This window comes from Macrosteles quadrilineatus, unplaced genomic scaffold, assembly GCF_028750875.1.
Source record: "Macrosteles quadrilineatus isolate MER2022 unplaced genomic scaffold, UCM_ALF_1.0 Scaffold_9__3_contigs__length_116548681, whole genome shotgun sequence".
NCBI lineage: Eukaryota > Metazoa > Arthropoda > Insecta > Hemiptera > Cicadellidae > Macrosteles > Macrosteles quadrilineatus.
The window spans coordinates 114,131,989-114,155,301 of record NW_026542602.1 but is presented as its reverse complement, the minus strand read 5'-3'; the positions used below and the strand labels follow the sequence as shown (position 1 = coordinate 114,155,301).

Here is a 23,313-nt window from a genome sequence, read left to right as displayed (position 1 = left end):
AAAGTTGGTACCACCGTTTCAAAGTCAGTACCGGTACTTATACCGGTTTCAGTACCATCCTCCAGACACCACCTCTTATTTATAATATTATAGGCCTAAATAAATAAATAGATAGATAGATGGATGGATATAACTCTATCCATCTTTCAGTTTTACACCAAGTAATATTATTAAATGACGAATTCCATACCTCTTTCGTTGTGGAATGTTCAATGAGTTTTCCAAACACAGGAATGGTAGAAGTTTTAACGGTTCTGAAAGTGGAAATTAAAAAATTAGACTAAAAAATCACACTTCCTGTCATCTACAAATTAAGGAAGAATGAAAGAATACACAACTAACTTACTCAAGGAAAGAGTTAAAAAAAAAAAATAAATAAATAAAAATGACAAAAAATATTATTTGATATTTCACCTTAATAATTCTTATCAATTAAGTAGAAATGGAATGGCTATCTATATCTATATAAATAAATATATTCAAACAATAAATTACATAAGATTGATTAGTTTTTTTTAAAATTAGTAATCAATAACAAAACTTCAATAAAGAAAGTCTAAATGGATTTACAGACTTATAAAAGTAAGTTTTAAAACACTGCAAGTGCTGATAACTCATAATTCATGAACCACTAAGACCACCTATCTATCATAAGTACATTTAAAATGTCTAAAATTTTACACCACAATTTCACAAAATAAACGGTCAATGCAAATAAATTTTGTAAGCAAGTTAACATTCATCAACGCCAAATTGTCTGATAAAATCTATATATTTAATTCCGTAAGCGAATCGGTCCCCAAAAAGTGGGTATTTAATTTCAATTTGTATACATAACTAAAAATCAGCAATTGCTGCTATGGGCCCTAGTTTCTTACATCTCAGGGTCACTAGCCAGGGTGATGAGTGCAGGGACGATGCGGTTGGTGACCATGGACTCTCCAACATGTGCCACAGTATGTCCAAACATAGCGGCTGTCACTGACCTCACCACAGCCCTCGGGTGCACCACTCCTGCCAACATAACACAAGCTAAATATATTTTATGGTTAAACTAGGAGGTGAAGCAAATAGTTGCACATAGGAGGTTGTGCTCTATGTTACATCCTTATGAGAGTAAAAGATTACATAAATCTTCTAACATCCTATTTAACAGAAAAACTTGAATTTAAACACAATTGAATAAAACACAGCAATATACTGCAGAAACATTCAAGCAAAGAGTTTTCAAAAAAGCCAGAGGCATGTGAGAAACAAGTAAATTTCAATTAATAATAAATGCTTGACCTGATAGAAGAGAACACCCCTAGTTAACACCCGATTAATGTATGAAAATTAAGGCATTACTAGTATGGTAACTGATCTTTCAACTTTACAATCAATCATATTACCTTCCCAGAGTGCTGCCATAACTGTATCATGCAGTGCTGCCAAACTACAGAGCTGAGAGACACTGACTTGCAAACAGTCGACAGGGGCGCCACACAAAGACAACGCAAACAGAAATCTCTGTAACACGTTGCCTACTTCTGCTTCCTCACCCTAAAATAGTACGAAATCATAAGTATTTACTAATATCACATACAATACTTTTCTAAGCTTTCTTGGACCAACAGATCTTTAGTTACAACTAGAACTAAGTAATTCAAAATTTAGCATTTTTTTTTTAATAAGTTTAAAAGTACAAATACACAACTACAACAACAGTTCCAGACACAAGAACAGAACAGACACAGAAGAACAGAACCAGATCCAAGAAGAACAGTTCCAGACTATTTATAAGATACTAGAGATTGTCCAGTTGTTGAAAACTCAACGAAAAATAAGTAATGTACAGACTTTTGTATTTTCACCCCACGTTGTAAATAAAACATGTGATTGGAATTTCGGTACTTTGGTATTATACGGAGGCCACATATTTTACAGCGTGCTGCGGCGGTTATGTTAGGTTGGGTTATCATAAATATGTTTGTAGGACTTTCTTCGTGTTATGAATCGAACGATACCAGATGAGTCATACTTTCTATTTATGATAAGAATAAGAATAAGAATCGTTTATTGCCGTAAAACATGAACATGCAATGGGCAAAGTCACATTTAAAAAATATCTTAGCCTACTTAAAAATAATAAACAGATGTATAGGCCTAGATCTTAACACAGAATGGTAACATTGAATCGTTGAAAGTCTTTATCAAAGAACTCGTTAACACTATACATAGGGTTTTCCACTAACCAATCTGACAAAACTTTTCTTAAATTTACTATTACTAACTTCTTTTGCGCAATGAGGCAGTTTGTTGAACAAATTAATACTAAAAACATTGAAAGACTTGAGGGTTTTACTTAACCTACAATGTTGCCTATAAACATGATGACTAGATCTTGTGAAATGGTTGTGGATTTGGTTTGACAAAGTGAGGTTATCTAAATTCTTCTTAACATAACATAAACACACAAAAATATATACATTTATCACAGTTAAAATCTTGGCTTGTTTGAACAAGGGCCTACAGTGCTCATCAGGGTCTACATTAAATAAAATCCTCACAGCCTTTTTCTGGATCACTAAAACTTCACTTATTTTTTAACTATTGCCCCAGTACAAAATAGCATAGAGCAAAACACTATGAAAAAAAGCAAAATAACAAGATCTTAAGTAATGACTAGGTAGGCTAAATCTAAGGCGACGCAACATGTGAACAACTTTGGAAAGCTTTGAACAAACCTTAGTAACATGAGTATCCCAAACTAACTTAGGATTAAGATGGGCACCTAAAAGTTTAACACTACTGTCATCATCTGCCTCTTTCGATGCTCTTACGTCTAGAGAGAAAGTTATATTCTGTGTCTTATTCAAGTTAAGGAGAAATTTGTTAGCTGCATACCATTCAGCTGCCTCTTTAAGAACTACTTCATTCATGGTGCAACAAAGGTCATTACAATTTTTCTCGCTTCTAAAACAGGTCGCATCATCAGCATACATGACAGTACTAGCAGAGACATTATTAGGCAGATAAACCAACCTAACATAACCGCCGCAGTGCGCTATATAAGGGTGGTCTCAGTACAATATAAAAGTAACAGAATTTCATCCATTTATTTTGATTTTTTGTTTTTTATATTTCGTTGTTATTTTGTCACCAAAATGGCAACCCATATAGTGCCCATGTTATTTTTTTTACTTTTCACAATTTAAACTGATTTTGAATGCTTATTTTTTAGCCTATTTTAATTTATTAAGATTTTTTGTTTTCAAGTATTACAAAACGTATATCAAACAAACCAGTGATTACAAACACTGACACATGATGATGAACTGTTTACCTGCAATGGAGCAGAAATGGCCAACAGATACACAGGAATAAGTGATAAGTTAGGCCAGTTGTGGTCCAGAGTAACTAGGCGGTTCTCCAGAGCGTTCAATCTCTCTACAAATACCGGCTTAACCTGCAAAAAAAACAAAGCAGACTGTGAAATCTATAAAATACACAATAAAAAGCTCCAACTAACCAAAATGAAAGAGGCGAGGCTTTTTTGGATAACCTATTTTTTCCAGTTAGTCAATTGTTGGAATTTAACTGCAATTTCAGTTTAAAGAAGTCTACAACAGTCAATATTCAAATCTACATGTAGATAGGTATACAAAAAATATATTTCATTTAGTAGGTATAACCGACAGTTGTTTTCTGAAATTTTACTCATTTCATGATCTGTGCAGCTGTTTGCTCCATTATATTCAGTCGGCTAAGCCAACTAGCTGTGCCACAGCAGACAATTCCCATTACCTAGCTGATTTTCAAATTGATTTGAAATTTTAATCATGGTTAATCAGTGTTTTGGTTCAGTGGGGTGCAGGGATATTACGGACCTACTTATTAATTTATTAATAAATTTATTAATTTCGTATTAGGGACTACTTATTAATTTATGATGTAAATTGTCTAATTGGAACTTATTTACCTGTGTGCTGCTTCAAATCATTAAGAAGTGATTTAAATATAAATATGCATACATACTATAAACATATAAAGAATGGTTCAGTTAAAAAAATTGATGTTTCAGCTCATTAAATGTATCCAATGCTCGATTTCTTTAAATCTGCACTTCTATTACTTGGACAACAATCAAACTACAAACATTTTTGTTAGTACTGTTCAAATAATTACTAAACTAACAACAATATAAACAAGAACTTACCATATTAATGGTAACAATCTTTCCGAAGCCAGCAGCCAGCGATTTGAAAAACCTGATGAAACAAGTGAGCAGCTCTTCGTTGTTGACTTCCACTGAATCCAGAGCATCAAGAACTTTTGGAACTCTATATGGAAAAGAAAACACTCAATAACAAATGAAAGCCGAAATGTCCACAGAAACACTAGGAAAATCAGAGTTAAAGTTAAATGTGGTACTGTCAGAGATACGTTGTACTGCTACTTAATCTAGTTAGTGAGTGTTATAGTAGACACTCACTAATTTGAAACGTTCATAACTTTGGCATTACAAGATCACTGAGCGCTGTCTGAAAATAGCCGTTATTGCAAATATACAATACCTAGCCAACAATCCCTAAAAAAGAAAGTAAAAAAGGCTATTTGGTGTAAGCTCAATCTCAGTCAAAACTTGAGTAAGCCGATGGTGGATTATTTAATGGGCTGAATTGACAGGATTTTACTGTACATCTGTTTTATGCACAGCTTCAGGGTTAAACATCAAGCAAGTTGATATATTCCCTCTTCTTAACAAGTGTTCAATAAAAATGATTCAGAAATCACCAACACTTCAGAGGTTTGATTGATTCATCAAAACAATCGATATCTCAATTTTAAATGACAAATAAAAATTATGGTTAACACTTCAGATATTTAATTGATACATCTAACTAGGGATGTGTCAATTCTCGATACCAATTCTCATTACCACCGATACTTGGCAATTGGTATCGGTATCGAGAATTGTTTGTCAAAAGTTGATTCTGATACCGATACTTGTCATGCCCCGTTTCCGTGACACGGGAGACAATGGTGACATATACACAGCCGCGGGCGTTGTTCATGATTCTGCCCATTAAACTGGGTAGTTAGAATGTATGCTGCAAACATTTTTTCTTTGCTTGAAAAACATGTCATTACCTCAAAAATACTCAATGGAAGGACATAAAGACAGGGGTTATTGTAGTATAACCAATCCATTCAGAAAATTTGGTGAAAAAATTTAAAAAATGGTATCGGTATCGAAAATTGAGAATAGATTTTTCAGGTATCGGTATCGAGAATGAATAAATTTTACATCACTACATCTAACCAATAATTACAAGGTTTCTGTGATCCAGTTCAGTTGAGGCCACTGTTTGTCTTTCACCACAACATCAAATGCACTCATCACTGCACCCACAGTGAAGTCTCCCTCATAGAATATGGCTGGGTTGGCTAGACCTTGGCACACTTCTGCAAACCCACTCCCTTGAACGAGAAATATTAATTAATTACTAAACACAAAATGATGATCTATACACATACATAGGTCACATAGGATAATATAGACATTTCGTCCTATATTTAACTGTGTCTGTAGGCCTCTACTCTATACCATTCCAGAAAACTCCTTCTTGATTCAAATGGCATTCCCTGAGTGGCAAGATTATTGAAGGCAACATATCTTGAACAACGGCCAACTCTATTCTGAGAAAAGATTTCGTCTATTTGAGTGGGATAAATAAATCAAGCCAAGCCAAATAAACAGATATCATAATAGGCCTATTAATAAGTACAAGTCTGCGATTCCTTTCCTCCTGAAAATCAGGTGTACCATATCTCAGGTGCAGTGAAATAGCTGATAAAAATACTAGGCTGTTAGATACCTGGTTATTTGACTCAGTTGTGGCATCAATCTAGAATACAAATTGGCTTGAATATAATTTGACAATAACTTATTTTAAGGAAAGTAACGACTGTATACCTAAAGTTTTATACACATTATTAATGGAAAACATATTTCTATACCATTATACATTACAGCTAAAGACATTTTGTATAAAAAATTACGGTAAATAATACCAATCAGCATAATGGGCCTAGTTAAATTGATTTATCAAATCCTAAAAAAATTAGATTAAGCACAAACAACCGATTATATACAAACAAAAATTAGTTGATTTTTAGGATGAATGTGAATGAAATACTACGGTTGAATTATAACATATTATACATTTTTACTCAAATTATTAGTAATGAGTTAATAAATTCATCTATAATAGTAATAGTAGTACTTACTAGGTTCAGCGAGTGGTAGGCCGGGTTTTATGTGATCTGTGACAGATGGAACGGTTGCTACAGACATGACTAGGAAAGGCAGCAGAGATCTGAGAGCTTGTAGCAACACTACAACACGACCAGTCACAGTAGCGCGGTTGTGTGTTGGACTAGACCCGCCCTGCACAGTAAACATACCAGCCTTGATGTATTATAATTTTTACTACAATAGAAACATGAACTGTATATATATCTAATCACTTCTAATTTCTTTCTAGTATTTGTGCCGATTTTAAATTCCAATGATTAAAATCCGCGCCAAGGCAACGGACAACCCCAACCAACCATGACGTAACGCGGAGTGATACGAGGGCAAAGACCAAAACCAGTGCAAGCTGGAGCGTCACTTGGGGTTTACAACTAAGGGAGGCAAATATTATCTTCATGGTACTGTAGCATACTTTGCGGCTGGCTCATTCAAGTATGTTATATTTTTATTCTATCTGTGTACAAAAGGTTGGCTACAACTGATCAATACAGATGAGATGTGTACTCCAGCATCAGAATCAAAAGTCTATGTCTCTAGCTGAGTGACTACCTTGAGCAATGAAGTGAGAGTTGTCAGTAGTCTAGACATGAGCCGCTCTTGTAGCCAGCCTAGGCTGAGGGCCCACTGTGCCAGTATCATCAACAGTGTATCAGTCGCACACTCCGCAACAACAGCTGAACTGTCCTGTAGTGCTGTCAGGGTCAGCTCCTCACTCTAAAACATTACAATACATCCTGCTACATACTATCCTGACAATGCTCTGGAGAAATTACAATCCCTAAAGTCAAGTAAACTGAGCTTGTTTAAAATAAAAGTTACAAATCAGCAAGTATGCTAGTTGCAAAGGTACTTGGCCCTCAAGTGTCATTATTTTTCAACCTTTTCTCAAAGAAGTTAAAATCAAAATTATTCCGGCTGGGCGCCAGAAATATATCAATCAAAGATTCATACAGGCTATTTATTCTCTGTAGTATCAAAATGAGACCCTCGAATCTACTGTTGAAGTTTAATAGCTAGCAGACATATTGAATAACAATAGAACTCCAATCATCATAATCAATTACGTGTCACATTTCATTTTGCCTCATATTAGAGAAACCAAACTTATGATCTCAACAAGAATAAAAGAACATATTCGTCAGACAAAACAATTACATGTACAACAAAAGTCACTGTGAGGATCAGGAATTCCCTGAAAAGTGGCTTACAGTGCTCCTAGGGTCATACTACACCAGCTTGGATCCTGGGAGCTTTTTTTGTAGGAAAGAACCCACTATGGAAGATAGACTGGAGTGGACACTTAATACAGATTAAAAAAAATTCCAACACAACTTAAGGTCAAACAAACTCATCTACGGGATCTGAGTATTATTGTACTAGAAACCAATTAAATAACTGATATAAAATAAGATAAGCAGGCTTACCTTAAAAAATGTAGGCATCCCACTTCATTCACTACAGAACACAGAAGAAAACACAAACAAACAAAATAAACACTGGATATTTCGAGGCCACTGGCCCCTTTCTCAACATGGAGAGTCACATTAGATATTATAATAATATTATTAATATTATTAATATTATTATAATTATAGAACAAAACAACTGTGACTCTCCATGTTGAGAAAGGGGCCAGTGGCCTCGAAATATCCAGTGTTTATTTTGTTTGTTTGTGTTTTCTTCTGTGTTCTGTAGTGAATGAAGTGGGATGCCTACATTTTTTAAGGTAAGCCTGCTTATCCTATCCTTTCTCACAGCTATTCTCAGGCAATTAGCCCTTTCTCTCCAAACCTGATATAAAATAAGTATGAAGATAAAAATATTGTAGACCTTAAAATATAGGAATTTTATAAACAGTACAGTATTTTTTGGGTTTCTTGTGCCCAAGTGGACTCTTCCTCATTCAAGGTAAGTTGATCTCAAAATAATGTTAACCTGCGGATATTTGTCAGTGTCAGCCATGAACGCTACAATCAGTGCGAGACTCTTGACACAAGACACTCTCACTGCTTCCTCCCTGTCTTCTGATAGTAGCTGCTGAAGGATTGATAACACCAGGGAGTTGCGTAGGCCAGCCTGCGGAACAAAACAAACTGTTACCCACAAATAACTCAGATAGTAGCTGTGGAAGGATTGATAACAACAGGGAGTTGCGTAGGCCAGCCTGCGGAACAAAACAAACTGTTACCCACAAATAACTCAGATAGTAGCTGTTGAAGGATTGATAACACCAGGGAGTTGCGTAGACCAGCCTGCGGAACAAAACAAACTGTTACCCACAAATAACTCAGATAGTAGCTGTGGAAGGATTGATAACACCAGGGAGTTGCGTAGGCCAGCCTGCGGAACAAAACAAACTGTTACCCACAAATAACTCAGATAGTAGCTGTGGAAGGATTGATAACACCAGGGAGTTGCGTAGGCCAGCCTGCGGAACAAAACAAACTGTTACCCACAAATAACACAGGTAGTAGCTGTGGAAGGATTGATAACAACAGGGAGTTGCGTAGGCCAGCCTGCGGAACAAAACAAACTGTTACCCACAAATAACTCAGATAGTAGCTGTTGAAGGATTGATAACACCAGGGAGTTGCGTAGACCAGCCTGCGGAACAAAACAAACTGTTACCCACAAATAACTCAGATAGTAGCTGTGGAAGGATTGATAACACCAGGGAGTTGCGTAGGCCAGCCTGCGGAACAAAACAAACTGTTACCCACAAATAACTCAGATAGTAGCTGTGGAAGGATTGATAACACCAGGGAGTTGCGTAGGCCAGCCTGCGGAACAAAACAAACTGTTACCCACAAATAACTCAGATAGTAGCTGTGGAAGGATTGATAACACCAGGGAGTTGCATAGGCCAGCCTGCGGAACAAAACAAACTGTTACCCACATACCAACAAATAACACAGACAGTAGATGTTGAAGGATTGATAACACCAGGGAGTTGCGTAGGCCAGCCTGCGGAATAAAACAAACTGTTACCCACAAATAACACAGATAGTAGATGTTGAAGGATTGATATCACCAGGGAGTTAAGTATTCCAGCCTGCGGAACAAAACAAACTGTTACCCACAAATAACACAGATAGTAGATGTTGAAGGATTGATAACACCAGGGAGTTAAGTATTCCTGCCTGTGGAACAAAACAAACTGTTACCCACAAATAACACAGCTGAATCAGTATCAAGTTTACTATAAATAGTCAGGTTTACCTATAAGGTTATTGACAATCTCACCTTCTATTTTTAGATATCTAGCTTAGGTTTATTTACTTTATAGAAAATGTTAGTGGTGCATTTATTGTGTTCATGTTGAAATAAACAAACAAATTTAATAAAACACACCTTCTAAAACATAAACATATATACAGGGTGTCTCATCTAAAGTGAACCAACAGCTTTTATATTATTAGAAGGACAGTTAACTGTTTATGGGCCACTCCCCTTTATTTTTTTAAGATGTATTTTTTTTGGATGATTTCTACATTTACAAGCTTTTGAATATTTATTGTACAGGATGTTGGTTTTATAACAACAATCGATTTACACCCAGTCATCATCAGGCCCAAACTGATAAGAATCAAAATTGCATTCTCGCTTGGATGGATACTATAGGTCACCGAAAGATTAGAAGAACTCCGGTAAGTTCTGAGAGAATAGAAGTTAAATTAACAATAACAATTTGTTTTTATAAACATACAATACATCATTTCTCCTTTTTTAGCTTGACGATATTACAGCTTTTTTCAAAAACTCCAGATGTGTGGACATTTTCAAATAGGTGTTTGCATTAAATGACAAATTTAAATTAAGAAGAGATTGAGAAGTAGTTACCGATATGTACGGAGACAATGCACTGCAAGCTTCGGCCACTAACAATCTTCTTTCCATGTGTTTGTGATTCATCTGTTCCCAGCAATGTGAGAGCAGTTCAGACTCTATCACTGACTGACTGCTAACTCGTGCAAGTGCTACCAACCCTGCAAAACAAAATATCTCAACTAACTACTCTAGAGAAGAATCAGCCACCAATAATCTTGCGTGCAATAATGCTCATCCGTTCTCTAAAATTATTAAGCTGCGTCAACACTTGGCGAACCTTCGCGACAAACATGTACGTATGCCGAACTAGGAAGAAACGTTCGCTAACCATTATTTAAGCTGTTCAACAGATAAAATATGGTGTTTGCTCTTAACTCAGTTTTTAGGTTTTTCCAGTGAAGTTGGATGTGCGTAGGCGTCGGCTTTTACTAGCTAGTACTGTTGTTTTTGCTGCATATTGCATTATCAGCTATCAACGGTGTCGTCGGTGGTGGCAGACAATTTAAGAAGACGATATGAATATATTGGGCAGCACTTCAGAGTGGACTTGGTAAAATAAGATAAAGATAACAATGATGTAAAACACCACTTATTATTTCTCTTTGTGCTTCTATTATTTCTTTGGTTTCCCAAATGTCAACATATAAGACTGAAAAAACACAATTTATAGAACTTTTTTAGGGATTTTTTGAGGTTTTGTAACATTATTTAAGAGGCATCTATTGACCATGGTTGATATGCCCCCGGTTAATCGAGGTTCAACTGTAAATCATTTTAATGATCACCTGCAAGAATGCAACGGCGCTCCTCATCTTGTGGCCGCTTCTTGAGGTTGAACAGTCCCTGCAACAAGCTATCTCTCTGGGCCGAGTCACTGTGCAGATGTACAGTCCACACCAGCAGTGGAATCAGCTCCTGGCAACAGGCACAAACAGACTTATAACTATTATAAGCATTTGTGAAACCTTCACGTTTGATTCAGAAAATTTAAGAAGGTCGGATTGTTAATAGAAATAGACAATAATTTTTAGAATTTTTAATAACACAGAGAAAGTATAGTGTTAAGGTATGAACAACAGCTGTTGTTGTGAAATTGGCACACAATTTGAGGGTGCTTAGATGGCTTAGATGTTTCAGTTGTGTGTCTGTTTCTTTTTTTCTTATTGCTATTTCGTACTGGTTGCTTTTATCTAAAATACCCCCTCCACAGAAAACCTGCAGACTAAGCAAATTTCCATTTGCCTGATGGGATTTTAGCTAAATAATTTCCATCAAACTTTCAGATTTGTTCCCTCTTAAAAAAAAAAAAATTAAGTTTAAAGAGTACTTAGGTCTGCCACTGCAGGGAAGGTAGTAAGGTATATTTTTTTTAGTGATATGTTGACAGCTCTTTATGAAATTAAATTTGTCTAATTTTATCACAATTCATCCATAAACAAGCAAACTAAAACAGTTTACTTATTCCTCATAAGAATCAAATGAGAACCTAGATTGTAGGTTTATTTTATTTCAACGCTTCAATATGCGAAATTGTTTGTGTTTTAAACCTGTAGACATCAAAATACAAAATTAAACCAGACTCAGGGCTAGTTCTTACTGTTCCTACGGTAATATTTTCTTCTCTATAAGACTTAGTTTTGTCTTGTAGACAAAAATACCAACTAATTCCGATATTGTCTGTCTACAATATGTAATGAATTAGAAAATATTAACCCTGTCCCTATATTGTAAAAATATCTTACATCAAACTGAACTTTTGAATTAATGAAAACTTTTAAAAAGCCTAGTTTTTACAATATAACTGAAGTTCAAATATTACCTCTCGTTTGTTGACAGCTACATGGGGTGTGATCCTGGGTAGAGCAGTGGCTAGAAGATCTGGAACTCGCTGCAGACTGATGTCATCAGTGAGTAGGGGTGGCTCCGTTACACGAGAAGTGTTGACGAAACATCGGCACAACACCTCATGGTGGAACCCTGGCGGTAGTGATCTGCAATATTAGGAGGATTTCAGCACACATCTACAATTAATAGATAAAATCTTTATTGCTCAAATGGTTTGTTCGTTCGAATGTTCAATGTAATCAACTGAACAATAAAGATTTTATGTATTCATTGTAGATGTATGTTGAAATCCACAAAGAATGTTCTCTTGACCAAGTCTCCCAGGTGTGAATATTGTAAGTTTTATGTCTTTAATGTTGCTATGTATTTTACAGACTTTTTTCACAAGTTAACACGAAACCTCCACTAATCAAGACTGCTGCATTTATCAAAAAGTAACTGTCAAGCCACTAATTCAGTCATGCCTGTTGCTGGTGGTAGATTGAGACATCAGATCTAAAGGCACCGTGTCAGCCTCTGCTCCAGCAGGCTCGGTTCGTTCCTCACACCCTCCGTCGTTGTCACCTCTCGTGCTGCCAGTCTCCGAGTCGTTAAACGCGTTGACGCGCGTCCACTCTGTCTCGTTCAAACTCGACGTCTCGCCTCCCCCACTGCCACTCTCTGACTCCTGTCGAGCAGTAGGTTCGATCATCTCAAACCTCTCAGGAGTTACACTGTGTGTCGACACCGTCTCTACGACTGGTTCAATCACTGATAACCTAGAAAATATTGATCTAGATTAAAAAGGAAATGGAGACGCTTTACGTATTGGTGATGGTTCAGAGGTTTATGATATTGGCTGTTATTATGATGAGTATCACGCCGACATGTACTAGCCTATAGCACACTGGGATATTAACCATAATGGCAGATCTGTTTTCCCTGCTAACCTAAAGACCAATGTAACAAAATCGACACGACCAAATCTGTACCTACACTACAAGAGTTTGTTCTAATACTATCATAGACATTCTATGTTAAAGTTGTTGCCAGTTAAATAAAAATCACCGTAGTATATGTGAGCTGATTGTGCTGATCAAAATTAATTACTAATTTCTGTTGAATAAGCTACATGAATTTTTTACGAAGTCAAACTGATAGAACGACTTATTGTGAGCAACTGTTATGACCCATCATCTGTGTCAGCAACAAAAAATAAGGTAGAAAAAAGAATTTTAGACACTAGCGTTTTCTGTGACTGGCTCACATAACCATGTTCTTTTTAATTAAAATATTGGCAACAGCAGGTCCATATAGAGGGATGTCTACTCCATTATCATGCTATTGTGTACTGAATTGGTAACTACGTTTTACATTTTGATGTTGCATTCTGCTGTTAAGATGATAAAAATCCACCAATAAAATAAAATTAGTCAAATGAATTCACAACACCACCAATTAAGTTTTTTCTATATAATACAAGTTGAATGTTTCAATTAAATTTGTAATAAGCACTTATGGCTTCGTTTACTACATAAAGGATACAGTAGTACCTCGATATGTCATATCTAAAGGGGGTATGATAACAATTCGAGTTATCTAGTTTTTCGAGTAAGCAAGGTTCGGTTTATCAAGGTGTTATACCGAAAATTAGAGACACCGAGGTGTTGGATTCTGACAATGATGTTACGTCAAGACCCATACAACTCAAATAATGCTCAGTACTATATTTACTTTTAGAAATGTTTGTTTTAACCAAACGCAAGTCAAACTCTTGGACTGTCAATTTCAATAACTGGCAGAATAACAGTATTAAGTACTATCCATTGCCAGAAAAACAAAGGAAGTTGGATTTATATGTCTCGACAGGAATAAAACACAACTGACTTGCACCTTACAGAAAAACTTCGAGCTATTGAGGCATATCGGGCAAACTTTTACTTATAAAGGTAAACTTGGAGTAACTAGACTCAAGAACGGGAAAATTTGAGTTAGAGGTTAAGTATTACTGACGAAAACCGTTACTTATTAGGGTAAAATATTTAAATCTTTCAATTAAAAGAGGTCCTTTTAACATTGTGATTTATGGGAATTTCAAGGAGATTAAAAAAAGTTAAGATATCAAGGATTTTGTGATATCAAGGTTTGAGTTACCGAGGTTCTACTGTATTAACTATTCTACCTCAGCAATAAATGGTGTTGACAAATTATTAGCCTATTTTTTTCTAAAATTAAAAATGCCTAGAATTGTTATGGGTTGATCAATAATAATGACATAGTAACTGAACAGGATAATTAAACACAGGGAATTATAAAAATCATGAGCCAGACATAATTGCAATCGTTAAAAGTAAACGTCTGAGGTGGTTGGGTCATGTATTAAGAAGGGACAACTCACCGATAAAACAGACTCATAATGGTAAACCCAATGGTAGAAGGCCTTTAGGAAGACCAAGGCAGCCTTGGTGCGGTGGAGGGACCAAGTGCTAAAGGATGTAAGAAGATTGGGAGCAAGCGAGGAAATTACAGAAGATGGAGAAGAATGGAGGCGGATTGTTGGCAAGGCTAAAAACCATCTCGGGTTTACATGGCCACAGGAGTAAGAGTAAGTAAGGAATTATAAAAACAATCCAACAGTTGTTTCAGTTAAATGTTGAAACTGAAACGTGAGCAAGTTAAACTGCTGAATGCAGGGAACGTTTATAAAATTATTAAAAATTAAAAATATATAATTGTTGAAAGAAAACACTCATTAATTTACCTTTCCACTTTAGCAGTGAGTTCAGCTTTTTCTCTCTCCAAAATGCTATATTTCTCCTTCGTCTGCTCGAGTTCTACTGTCTACAAAAATAAAAGTCCCCAGATGAAAATTATTGAATTAATCATTATAAGCAATCTGTGCTACAAGTAAAGTGCCATAGCCGTCTCTAGTAATAAGGCCGCGGCCTTCGATGTGGCAACGCCACGACTCATCCCCGCCCTGGTCCAACTCCGGGTATTGCCGCCAGCGTTAAAACGTGCAACATTTCGCCAAAACTGCGCTTATTCACGTTTAAAGCTATGGAAATGTAGCCAGATCAATAGATTAATTTTTAGCATGAAATGCTGCTTACCATTTTTCAGATTGTATTACGAAATACTAATTAATACATGTTTATATAAACGTATATCCACCACTTAATTCCAACCCTGAATATATGTTGCGCATAATGCACAAGCGATATATATTTGTGATAAAAACGTAACCATTTTGGAACCTAATGAGTTATGAAAATATATACTTTTACAAATAGGCCTAGGTTCCCTTAAAATTCTTTTTAATGTTATTATGAACTGGTCGTCTAGTTGTCGAAAACTCGACCAAAAATATGTCATATTCAGACTTATCTATTAACCCACGTTGTAAATTAAACATTTTATTGGAATTTCTTTTATTTGATTTGTTTCTTACTACTTCTGTTCATTTCTTTGTAATTTTGTCACCAGCATGGCAGCCCATGTTATTTTTTGTCTATTTACATTTATAAAGGGATTCTGCACATCTAAAGGAAAATATCTTTCTAATAGTATGCGTATATTTTCTCTGCGTTGCTCACAAGCTGAGAAAAAAGGTTTTAAACACGCTTGCCTATTAATATATCGGTGATATTATAATTTCAAACTTAGTTTCGAGATATGCCTAGTTGTTTTATATTTCAAAATTTTGTCATTGAATGTCCATGCAGAACTGTACTAAGGTAGAAGAAATATTGCTACACCTCTGACTAAATGCATAGGAAATGTATGCAATACATGTATAATAAAATGTACAAAACACAACTGCGCAAGACTTTGAAAACATCTTGCCTATTTAAAATATTTTAAATTATCTGTATCAATAGTGTATTGATTTTTCATTTTGATAATACATAAGAGGTACAAAAACTGTTTGTTCATACTATTACTATTAATATTTTAGTTTTACATTTTGTATCCAATATGTTTTACTTTAGTTTTAATAAAGTAGGAAATGTGTATTTTCTTAATCAGAACGTGGTACTTGATTAAGTTTAAATTTAGGCTATAGCTCTAATCCACTCATCTTGATGCGGACCTTCTAAAGAAAGGTGAAATAATTGTATATACTCCTCAGTTTTTAATGCTTTTAGGTGGTTACTTTTACACCCCGGCACGACACACTTATGAGGCATAACTCACTGTCACTACGAATACCATATTGTCTCTAATTGTGTAAAACAAACAGGTTAATCACCGGTGATGCGCCGTCTATCTGTGCAAACTAATGGCGGGAGCCGGCTAGACTATGCCTCGGATGCGACGTTGCCAGATTTCGCTCGCCGCGGCCTTATACTAGAGATGGCTATGAAAGTGCTCATCTTCAAATCAAAATCTTTACATTTATTTACTCTTGTAATATTTTTAAGTATTTATTAGTTTTCACTTTTAATTCAGTAACAAGTATATCAAAATTCATTAACCAATGTTTATTTTTTTAGTTTATTATTATTAAAGCTTAAATTACAATTCATTTTCAAATCATCATGTTATTACATCAAATTTGATTATATTACATTTATAACTTAAAGAATATTTCATTATTGGCAAAACTGTTCATCTAAGCATTTTAATTAACTCTAAAATAATTCTTCAACAATTAAATGATTTATAAACAACATGTGACTGTGAAGATGAATTAGAAGGAAGCCAAAATGAAGACCCATGAAGAAAAGACCAAATAAATCCAAATCAAGGCTAGAAAATTATTATAAAATTTGTATTTAACTTTCAAGAAGATTTAACCATGAACAGTAAGTAAGTGGTCCCTTTTATGTAAACATAATTCAACTCCTACTTCTTTTTCTGACAGTACTACTCAAGTTAAGGACAGTGACTGAAGATGAAATAATTAAAGTAATTTCAAGTGGGCCAAATAAAACTTCTTCGGGATTTGATGAGGTCCTAATGTCTTTGTTAACCCTTTCAGGGTTGCCACCAAAGTGGGATCAAAAAATACATGCAGAATTCATGGTTTTCATGGGCAGTTTAAAAAAATTCATGGTCATTTCATGGGCTCATTTTTGCTGATTTTAGAAATTGACGTTAAAGAGGCAGTTTCTTTGCGTGTTATTATTGAATAACCTTTCATACATAAAATTCAACTATTTTAGAGTACCGGTAATTTATAAATATACATTCAAAACAAAGTTAAAAACAAAATGGGTCCAGCTATTCTATATGACACATTGGAGAAGAATTGTAAAATATCTATATATAAGTATAGGTCAGTAATTCCACTAAATAATTCAGTCTTTCCACCGGAATGCAACAAGATCCCACACACCTGGCCAAAAAAGTCCTGTTTTATCCCTCCACATGAATGTCATAAAATATCCTTTATGTTTACTGGTTATCTTATTACACAACGTACTAAGATATGATTGGTTTATCCACAAAGCTAAAAAAATCAGGCGTCAAGAGTCGGAAATTTTGTTTTATTGCACACCCCGTTTCAATTCCAAGCATGGTCTAAAACTTTTGTTTTTGTGATTCATTTCCCATTATCCACACGCGGGAGTTGGCCTACTAATGATTTTTCTAACCATATTAAGTCTTCGGAAAGACTCAGATGAGATCAGCATCTATAGGTCTCGCCACCCTAAGTTGAGGCAGCCCAAACTGGCCGGAAGGGTCATTACCGGCTGGTCCCGCACGACCCTTTATAATCCGATTAGCGACACTTCCGTGAACGCTCTCTAGTTCAATAATTATCATTAGCAAATTTTAAATCCGATGTATAAATTTAGTCATTTACATTAATAACTTTGATTTAACAAACATTTCCGTTTTTTCCCATCAAAAACGGACAATGTTTACGGTTTTTGAGCTATAAACAAAAACACTACTTGGTTTTTTGTTTATAGCTCACAAACCGTAAACATCGTCCGTTTTTGATGGGATGAAAACAGAAATGTGAATTAAATCAAAGTTATTAATGTAAATGACTAAATTCACACATCGGATTTAAAATTTGTTAATGATAATTATTGAACTAAAGCGTTCACTGAAGTGTCGCTAATCGGTAGGGATGGACGGGTCCCGAAATTTCGGGAATTTTTCGGGAAAAAAATATTCCCGATTATCGGGACGGGATTACATTTGACTCGGGAATTTTTCGGGACGGGATTTGGTCCGATCGTCGGCGATTTTTCCGCTTCGCGAGTGCCGATAACGCCGTTATTGCGAGCGATAGGTCCGCGAACGCAGGAGACAAAGTCATTTCGACGATTACGCCGTGACCGCGGAGTCCTACCGACGACTGCGCCGTGACCGCGAGTCATACCGACGATCGCGCCGTGACCACGGAGTCCTACCGACGATCGCGCCGTGACCACGGAGTCCTACCGACGATCGCGCCGTGACCGCGAGTCATACCGACGATCGCGCCGTGACCGCGGAGTCCTACCGACGATCGCGCCGTGACCGCGGAGTCCTACCGACGATCGCGCCGTGACCACGGAGTCCTACCGACGATCGCGCCGTGACCACGGAGTCCTACCGACGATCGCGCCGTGACCGCGAGTCATACCGACGATCGAGCCGTGATCGCGAGTCATACCGACGATCATGCCGTGACCGCGAGTCATACCGACGATAACCCCGTGACCGCGGAGTCCTACCGACGATCGCGCCGTGACCGCGGAGTCATACTGACGATCATGCCGTGATGGCGGAGTCATGCTGACGATCGAGCCGTGATCGCGAGTCATACCGACGATCATGCCGTGACCGCGAGTCATACCGACGATAACCCCGTGACCGCGGAGTCATACCGACGATCGCGCCGTGACCGCAAGTCATACCGCACCGACGATTGCGCCGTGACCGCGAGTCATACCGACGATAACCCCGTGACCGCGGAGTCATACCGACGATCGCGCCGTGACCGCGAGTCATACCGACGATCGTGCCGTGACCGCGAGTCATGACGACGATCGCGCCGTGACCGTGGAGTCATACCGACGATAACCCCGTGACCGCGAAGTCATACCGACGATTGCGCCGTGACCGCGAGTCATGACGATGATCGCGCCATGACCGTTGACCGTGAGTCATACAGACGATCACCCCGTGACCCGCGAGTCACAAGTTTCTATAGGTACCTGTAAATTGTTACCCATTTTTTGGTTTTTATAGATCAGTGCCACAAATGGTAAAAATTGATTTCGTATGTCTTTTTTGGTACTTGCAATACAGTACTTTCTTTTTATGCACAGAAAAAAATCCCGTCCCGTCCCGTCCCGGAAATCGGGAAGGAAATAAAAATCCCGTCCCGAACTAAAAATTCAATCCCGTCCATCCCTACTAATCGGATTATAAAGGGTCGTGCGGGACCAGCCGGTAATGACCCTCCCGGTCAGTTTGGGCTGCCTCAACTTAGGGTGGCGAGACCTATAACATCGAATGACTTGGAATGAAGTAACTAAGCAATTGTTTCTGATCGTGGAACATGTTAAATAATCATCTCCAGACAGTATTCTCTTGGTGTTGGTTTCTATGAACTGTTTTTGAACATAAAAAAAATTTAGTTGGCAAATTTAATTGTACCGTACTACGGTAATTGAATAATTAATCCTGATTTTTAAAATTCATGGTCCAATGGAGAAATTTATGCATAATTCATGCCTTTTTTCATGGTCACAAGAATTCATGCATAATTCAAGCTTTTCAAGGTTTTCATGGCTGGTGGCAACCCTGCCTTTGAAATAGATTTTTTTCCTTTTTTTGTGAATATGTAGTAGGCCTATGGATCACCATTCGAGGAGTAGTATAGGTTGCCACTTTTGAGCAGTTGGGAAAATGGCGAGTGGCAACCTATACTCTCCAATCGACAGCAAAGGGTTAAAATCAATCAAACATGAAATTTCAAAACCTTTAACACATTTAGTAAATTCTTCTTTAATCCGCGGTATATTTCCCAACAAATTAACGATAGCAAAAGTTATTCCAATTTTTAAAAAAGGGTTAGAAACCAATCCTCTCAAATACTGTCCAGGTTCCCTACTATCAAATTTTTCTAAAATGTTTGAAAAAGTGTACAATCAATTAGATTTTATAGAGAAACACAAATTATTTGATGAAGGTCAGCATGGGTAGGGCTGGAAGGTTAACGACAACCGCTAGAGTAGATTTTGTGACATCAATAATTGAAAGTATAGATAAAAAGAATAAAACTTTGGGGATCTTTCTAGATCCTATAGTGTGAATCATCCAGAATTAATAAGAACATTACAGTCCTTAAGAATAAAATATTGCAAGATAGAATGGTTTAAATCATATCTTAATTATAGGAAACAATATACTGTCACAAAAGGGCTAAGTACAAAAAATGTTATACAATTTCATAGTTCACCAATACAATCTATCAAGCATGGAGCACCCCAAGGATCTATCCTAGCACCGCTTCTATTTTTGTACTATTTAAAGGCCAAAAGGGTTACCTAGTTTAATTTTAGGAACAGATAGCAAAGTTGGCCAATATGCGTCTGCATATAGTGCATATAGTGGAGATGGCAGCGGACAGAGAAGCGTGGAAGAGGCTGATCTACGAGGCGAAGAATCGACTGCGATTTGTAGCGCCCCAGCAGTAAGTAAGTAAGTATATAGGCCAACTTTGCTATGTAAATGGCTTGTATCGTCTGATACAAGCGATTTAGTGACAGGTAAAACTCTCAAAGCTGAACAAAATTCTTATTCTCACTCTATTATCAAGGTTAAAAACTTTTTTTAAACAGCAAGTAAACAGCAAAAATTTACTTTTAAATGAAAAAAAGTAGTTACATTTCCTTTGGTACAAATAAATATAAAACCAATGAGACAATTTTGAAGACTGATTCTAAAATTAATAAAGTAAATGATTTAAAATTTTTAGGAATTATTATTGAATAACTTCTTGATTAGCATTGAACGTGTTATTAAATTTACAGAAAGTAAATAAAAGAAACATCTTATAACACTTAAAACATATATTTACGCTTTACTGTTACTCACAAGACGATAAATATACAAAAAAGATGGTAAGTGGTGATCGATTTTGATTGGACACTCCAATCATCATCAGATCCAATAGGCAATTCGTCCTACATTTACTCGAACGAGTTCGCAAACCAGCATGATCGGACTATGGGAATGGGGGTTTATGGGGTAAAAATAGGGTTTTCCCATTTTTCACCCTAAAAACACAAAATTTCACAACTTCTTTTCAAACCATTTTGTAGAGCTTAAAAAATCAAATAATTTAGTATATTGAAGCGTTACTGTGCCTAATGGTTACGAAGAAAATTCCAAAAAATTGTTATTATTACTCATGTTATTATTATGAAGAATAAGTCTACCGTTGTAGTTTGCTTGTTTATGAACATATTTTGATAGAATTTGGAAAATAGATTCATGTCTTACTAAACTATTAACATAACTCTCCCTGTTGCAGCAAACCTAAGTACTCGTTAAACTAATTCTATTTAAATAGGGAATAAATGTGATATTTTTAAAGAGGCATTTAAGAGTAAATCCAATCAGGCTTATGGAAATTCGCTTAGTCTGCAGGTTTGCTTGGGCGAGGGTATTATCTTATAATTATTGAGTAGCAATACTTTTCTGTTTACTGTTTTGCACGACTTGGCAGTCCTAGATGAGTGAGTTGATCTGAGTGAAATATCTCATTCTTTTAACACTCATCGTTTACCTACCCTCGCCTTAAGTCATGCATTCTGGTGAGTCAGCCTCGAACAAATCTAATTTTATTAGGGGTTTTTTTATGGACAAGGGGAAAAATATTCCCGATTTTTGGGACGGGATTACATTTGATTCGGGAATTTTTCGGGACAGGATTTGATCCGATTGTCGGCGATTTTGCCGCTTCGCGAGAGATGTTCACAATAACCGTGAGTCAATTCGATGACCCTGCCGAGACCGCAAAGTCATACCGACGATCGCGATCATGCCGTGGCCGGGAGTCATACCGACGATCACGCCATGACCGTGAAGTCATACCGACGATCGTGCCGTGACCGCGAGTCACAAGTTTCTATACCTGTAAATTTCTACCCATTTAAAAATCCCGTCCCGTCCGGAACAAAAAATTCAATCCCGTCCATCCCTATTAAGTCTTGACACATAATATTACTCACCAATGCGCTGATCTGAGCAGTAAGGTTAATGTCAGGGATATCTGCCTGACAAGCATGGTCCTTGGTCGTGAATCCATGCGCTGGCTGTCTCATGGCATCTCGGTAAAGCTGCAGCAGTTCAGATGGCTTTGGAATGTTAAGGCCTACATCATCCCAGTCCTCGAAATCCTACAGAAATACATGCTTAATCCACTTATATGCAACAAGTTTGTTTGTTAACAAGCACTTCAAGTAATTTTACAATTCTTCCTCATTATTTAAAAAGAAAGTCATATAGGAACATGTGCATGTTACTCAAAAAGATTAGTTAAGTAATCATGAGTGGTTCTGTTATCACATGAATTAAAAAAAATTTCTAATCTTTTAGTAGGCCTGTAGTGCACTTCCACTCTAGTAAATGAGCCTGGAAATAAAAAGGACCACCTAAAATTAATGGGGGATGGCTCAAGCGGAAGTTTACTAGATTCTTTGTGAATTGCATCACAAATCAGACATTGGCCTACTGTTTACTGGTCCTTGATGTGTATCTCTACCAAAAACTTTAATGGAATAATTTAGACGTGTTCACAAGAATGGATATAATCAAATCAGTGATTACTATGGAGTTTAAAAGGGTAAATTTTCATATACTCAAAAGCTATTAGGAGTATATACACTTGATCCACACTTTCATCGGCAATTCGACGTGATGGGTGAAGATACTTTTGACTTAGTTTGGTCACCATTAAGTTCATACAGTTAACCTTTGTTATAAATCGGAAGATTATTATTTATTTTATATTATACCTCAAGATATTTAGTTAATATTATAAAGTCAAGAAGTGGACATTTGGTTTTCAACATGTAGCCTACATAACACAATAGCAAGAGGAAGCGCTCGGTAGAGACAATGAAGACGACCCTTGTACTTTGCCCCTACGCTTCTGGAAAGGCCTAGAGAAACGATCGGAGCTTCAGTCGAGTACGAGACACAGGTACGCATAGATAACTCGCGTTTCTGCCTGTAGTTGTAATCGTAATTTGTAAAGTTACATTCTGGTTACGTTTTTAAAGTATCGTTATAATAACCTTGTGAAAAGTAACACCTAGACGCATGGATTTTCACACCAATACTTTATAATTTATTCTTATTTTCATCGACAAACAAAATGGACGTGATAGTTAAAGGTACTA

At 36.6% G+C, this 23,313-nt stretch overlaps 1 protein-coding gene across 1 annotated transcript in view; it reads right to left on the bottom strand.

Moving 5' to 3' along the window:
- Nucleotides 1–23,313, bottom strand: part of LOC129003108 (RAB11-binding protein RELCH homolog) — a 35,882-nt gene that overhangs the window by 8,757 nt on the left and 3,812 nt on the right. The window contains exons 4-18 of the mRNA XM_054431345.1: nt 22,141–22,308; nt 14,715–14,794; nt 12,439–12,732; nt 11,949–12,120; nt 10,915–11,044; nt 10,142–10,287; nt 8,237–8,377; nt 6,851–7,015; nt 6,274–6,433; nt 5,316–5,463; nt 4,199–4,322; nt 3,326–3,448; nt 1,392–1,542; nt 879–1,014; nt 191–254 (exon numbers count right to left, since the gene is read on the bottom strand). Coding sequence (XP_054287320.1) covers nt 191–254; nt 879–1,014; nt 1,392–1,542; nt 3,326–3,448; nt 4,199–4,322; nt 5,316–5,463; nt 6,274–6,433; nt 6,851–7,015; nt 8,237–8,377; nt 10,142–10,287; nt 10,915–11,044; nt 11,949–12,120; nt 12,439–12,732; nt 14,715–14,794; nt 22,141–22,308 — 2,202 coding nt within the window. The remainder of the gene's footprint in view (nt 1–190; nt 255–878; nt 1,015–1,391; nt 1,543–3,325; nt 3,449–4,198; nt 4,323–5,315; nt 5,464–6,273; nt 6,434–6,850; nt 7,016–8,236; nt 8,378–10,141; nt 10,288–10,914; nt 11,045–11,948; nt 12,121–12,438; nt 12,733–14,714; nt 14,795–22,140; nt 22,309–23,313) is intronic.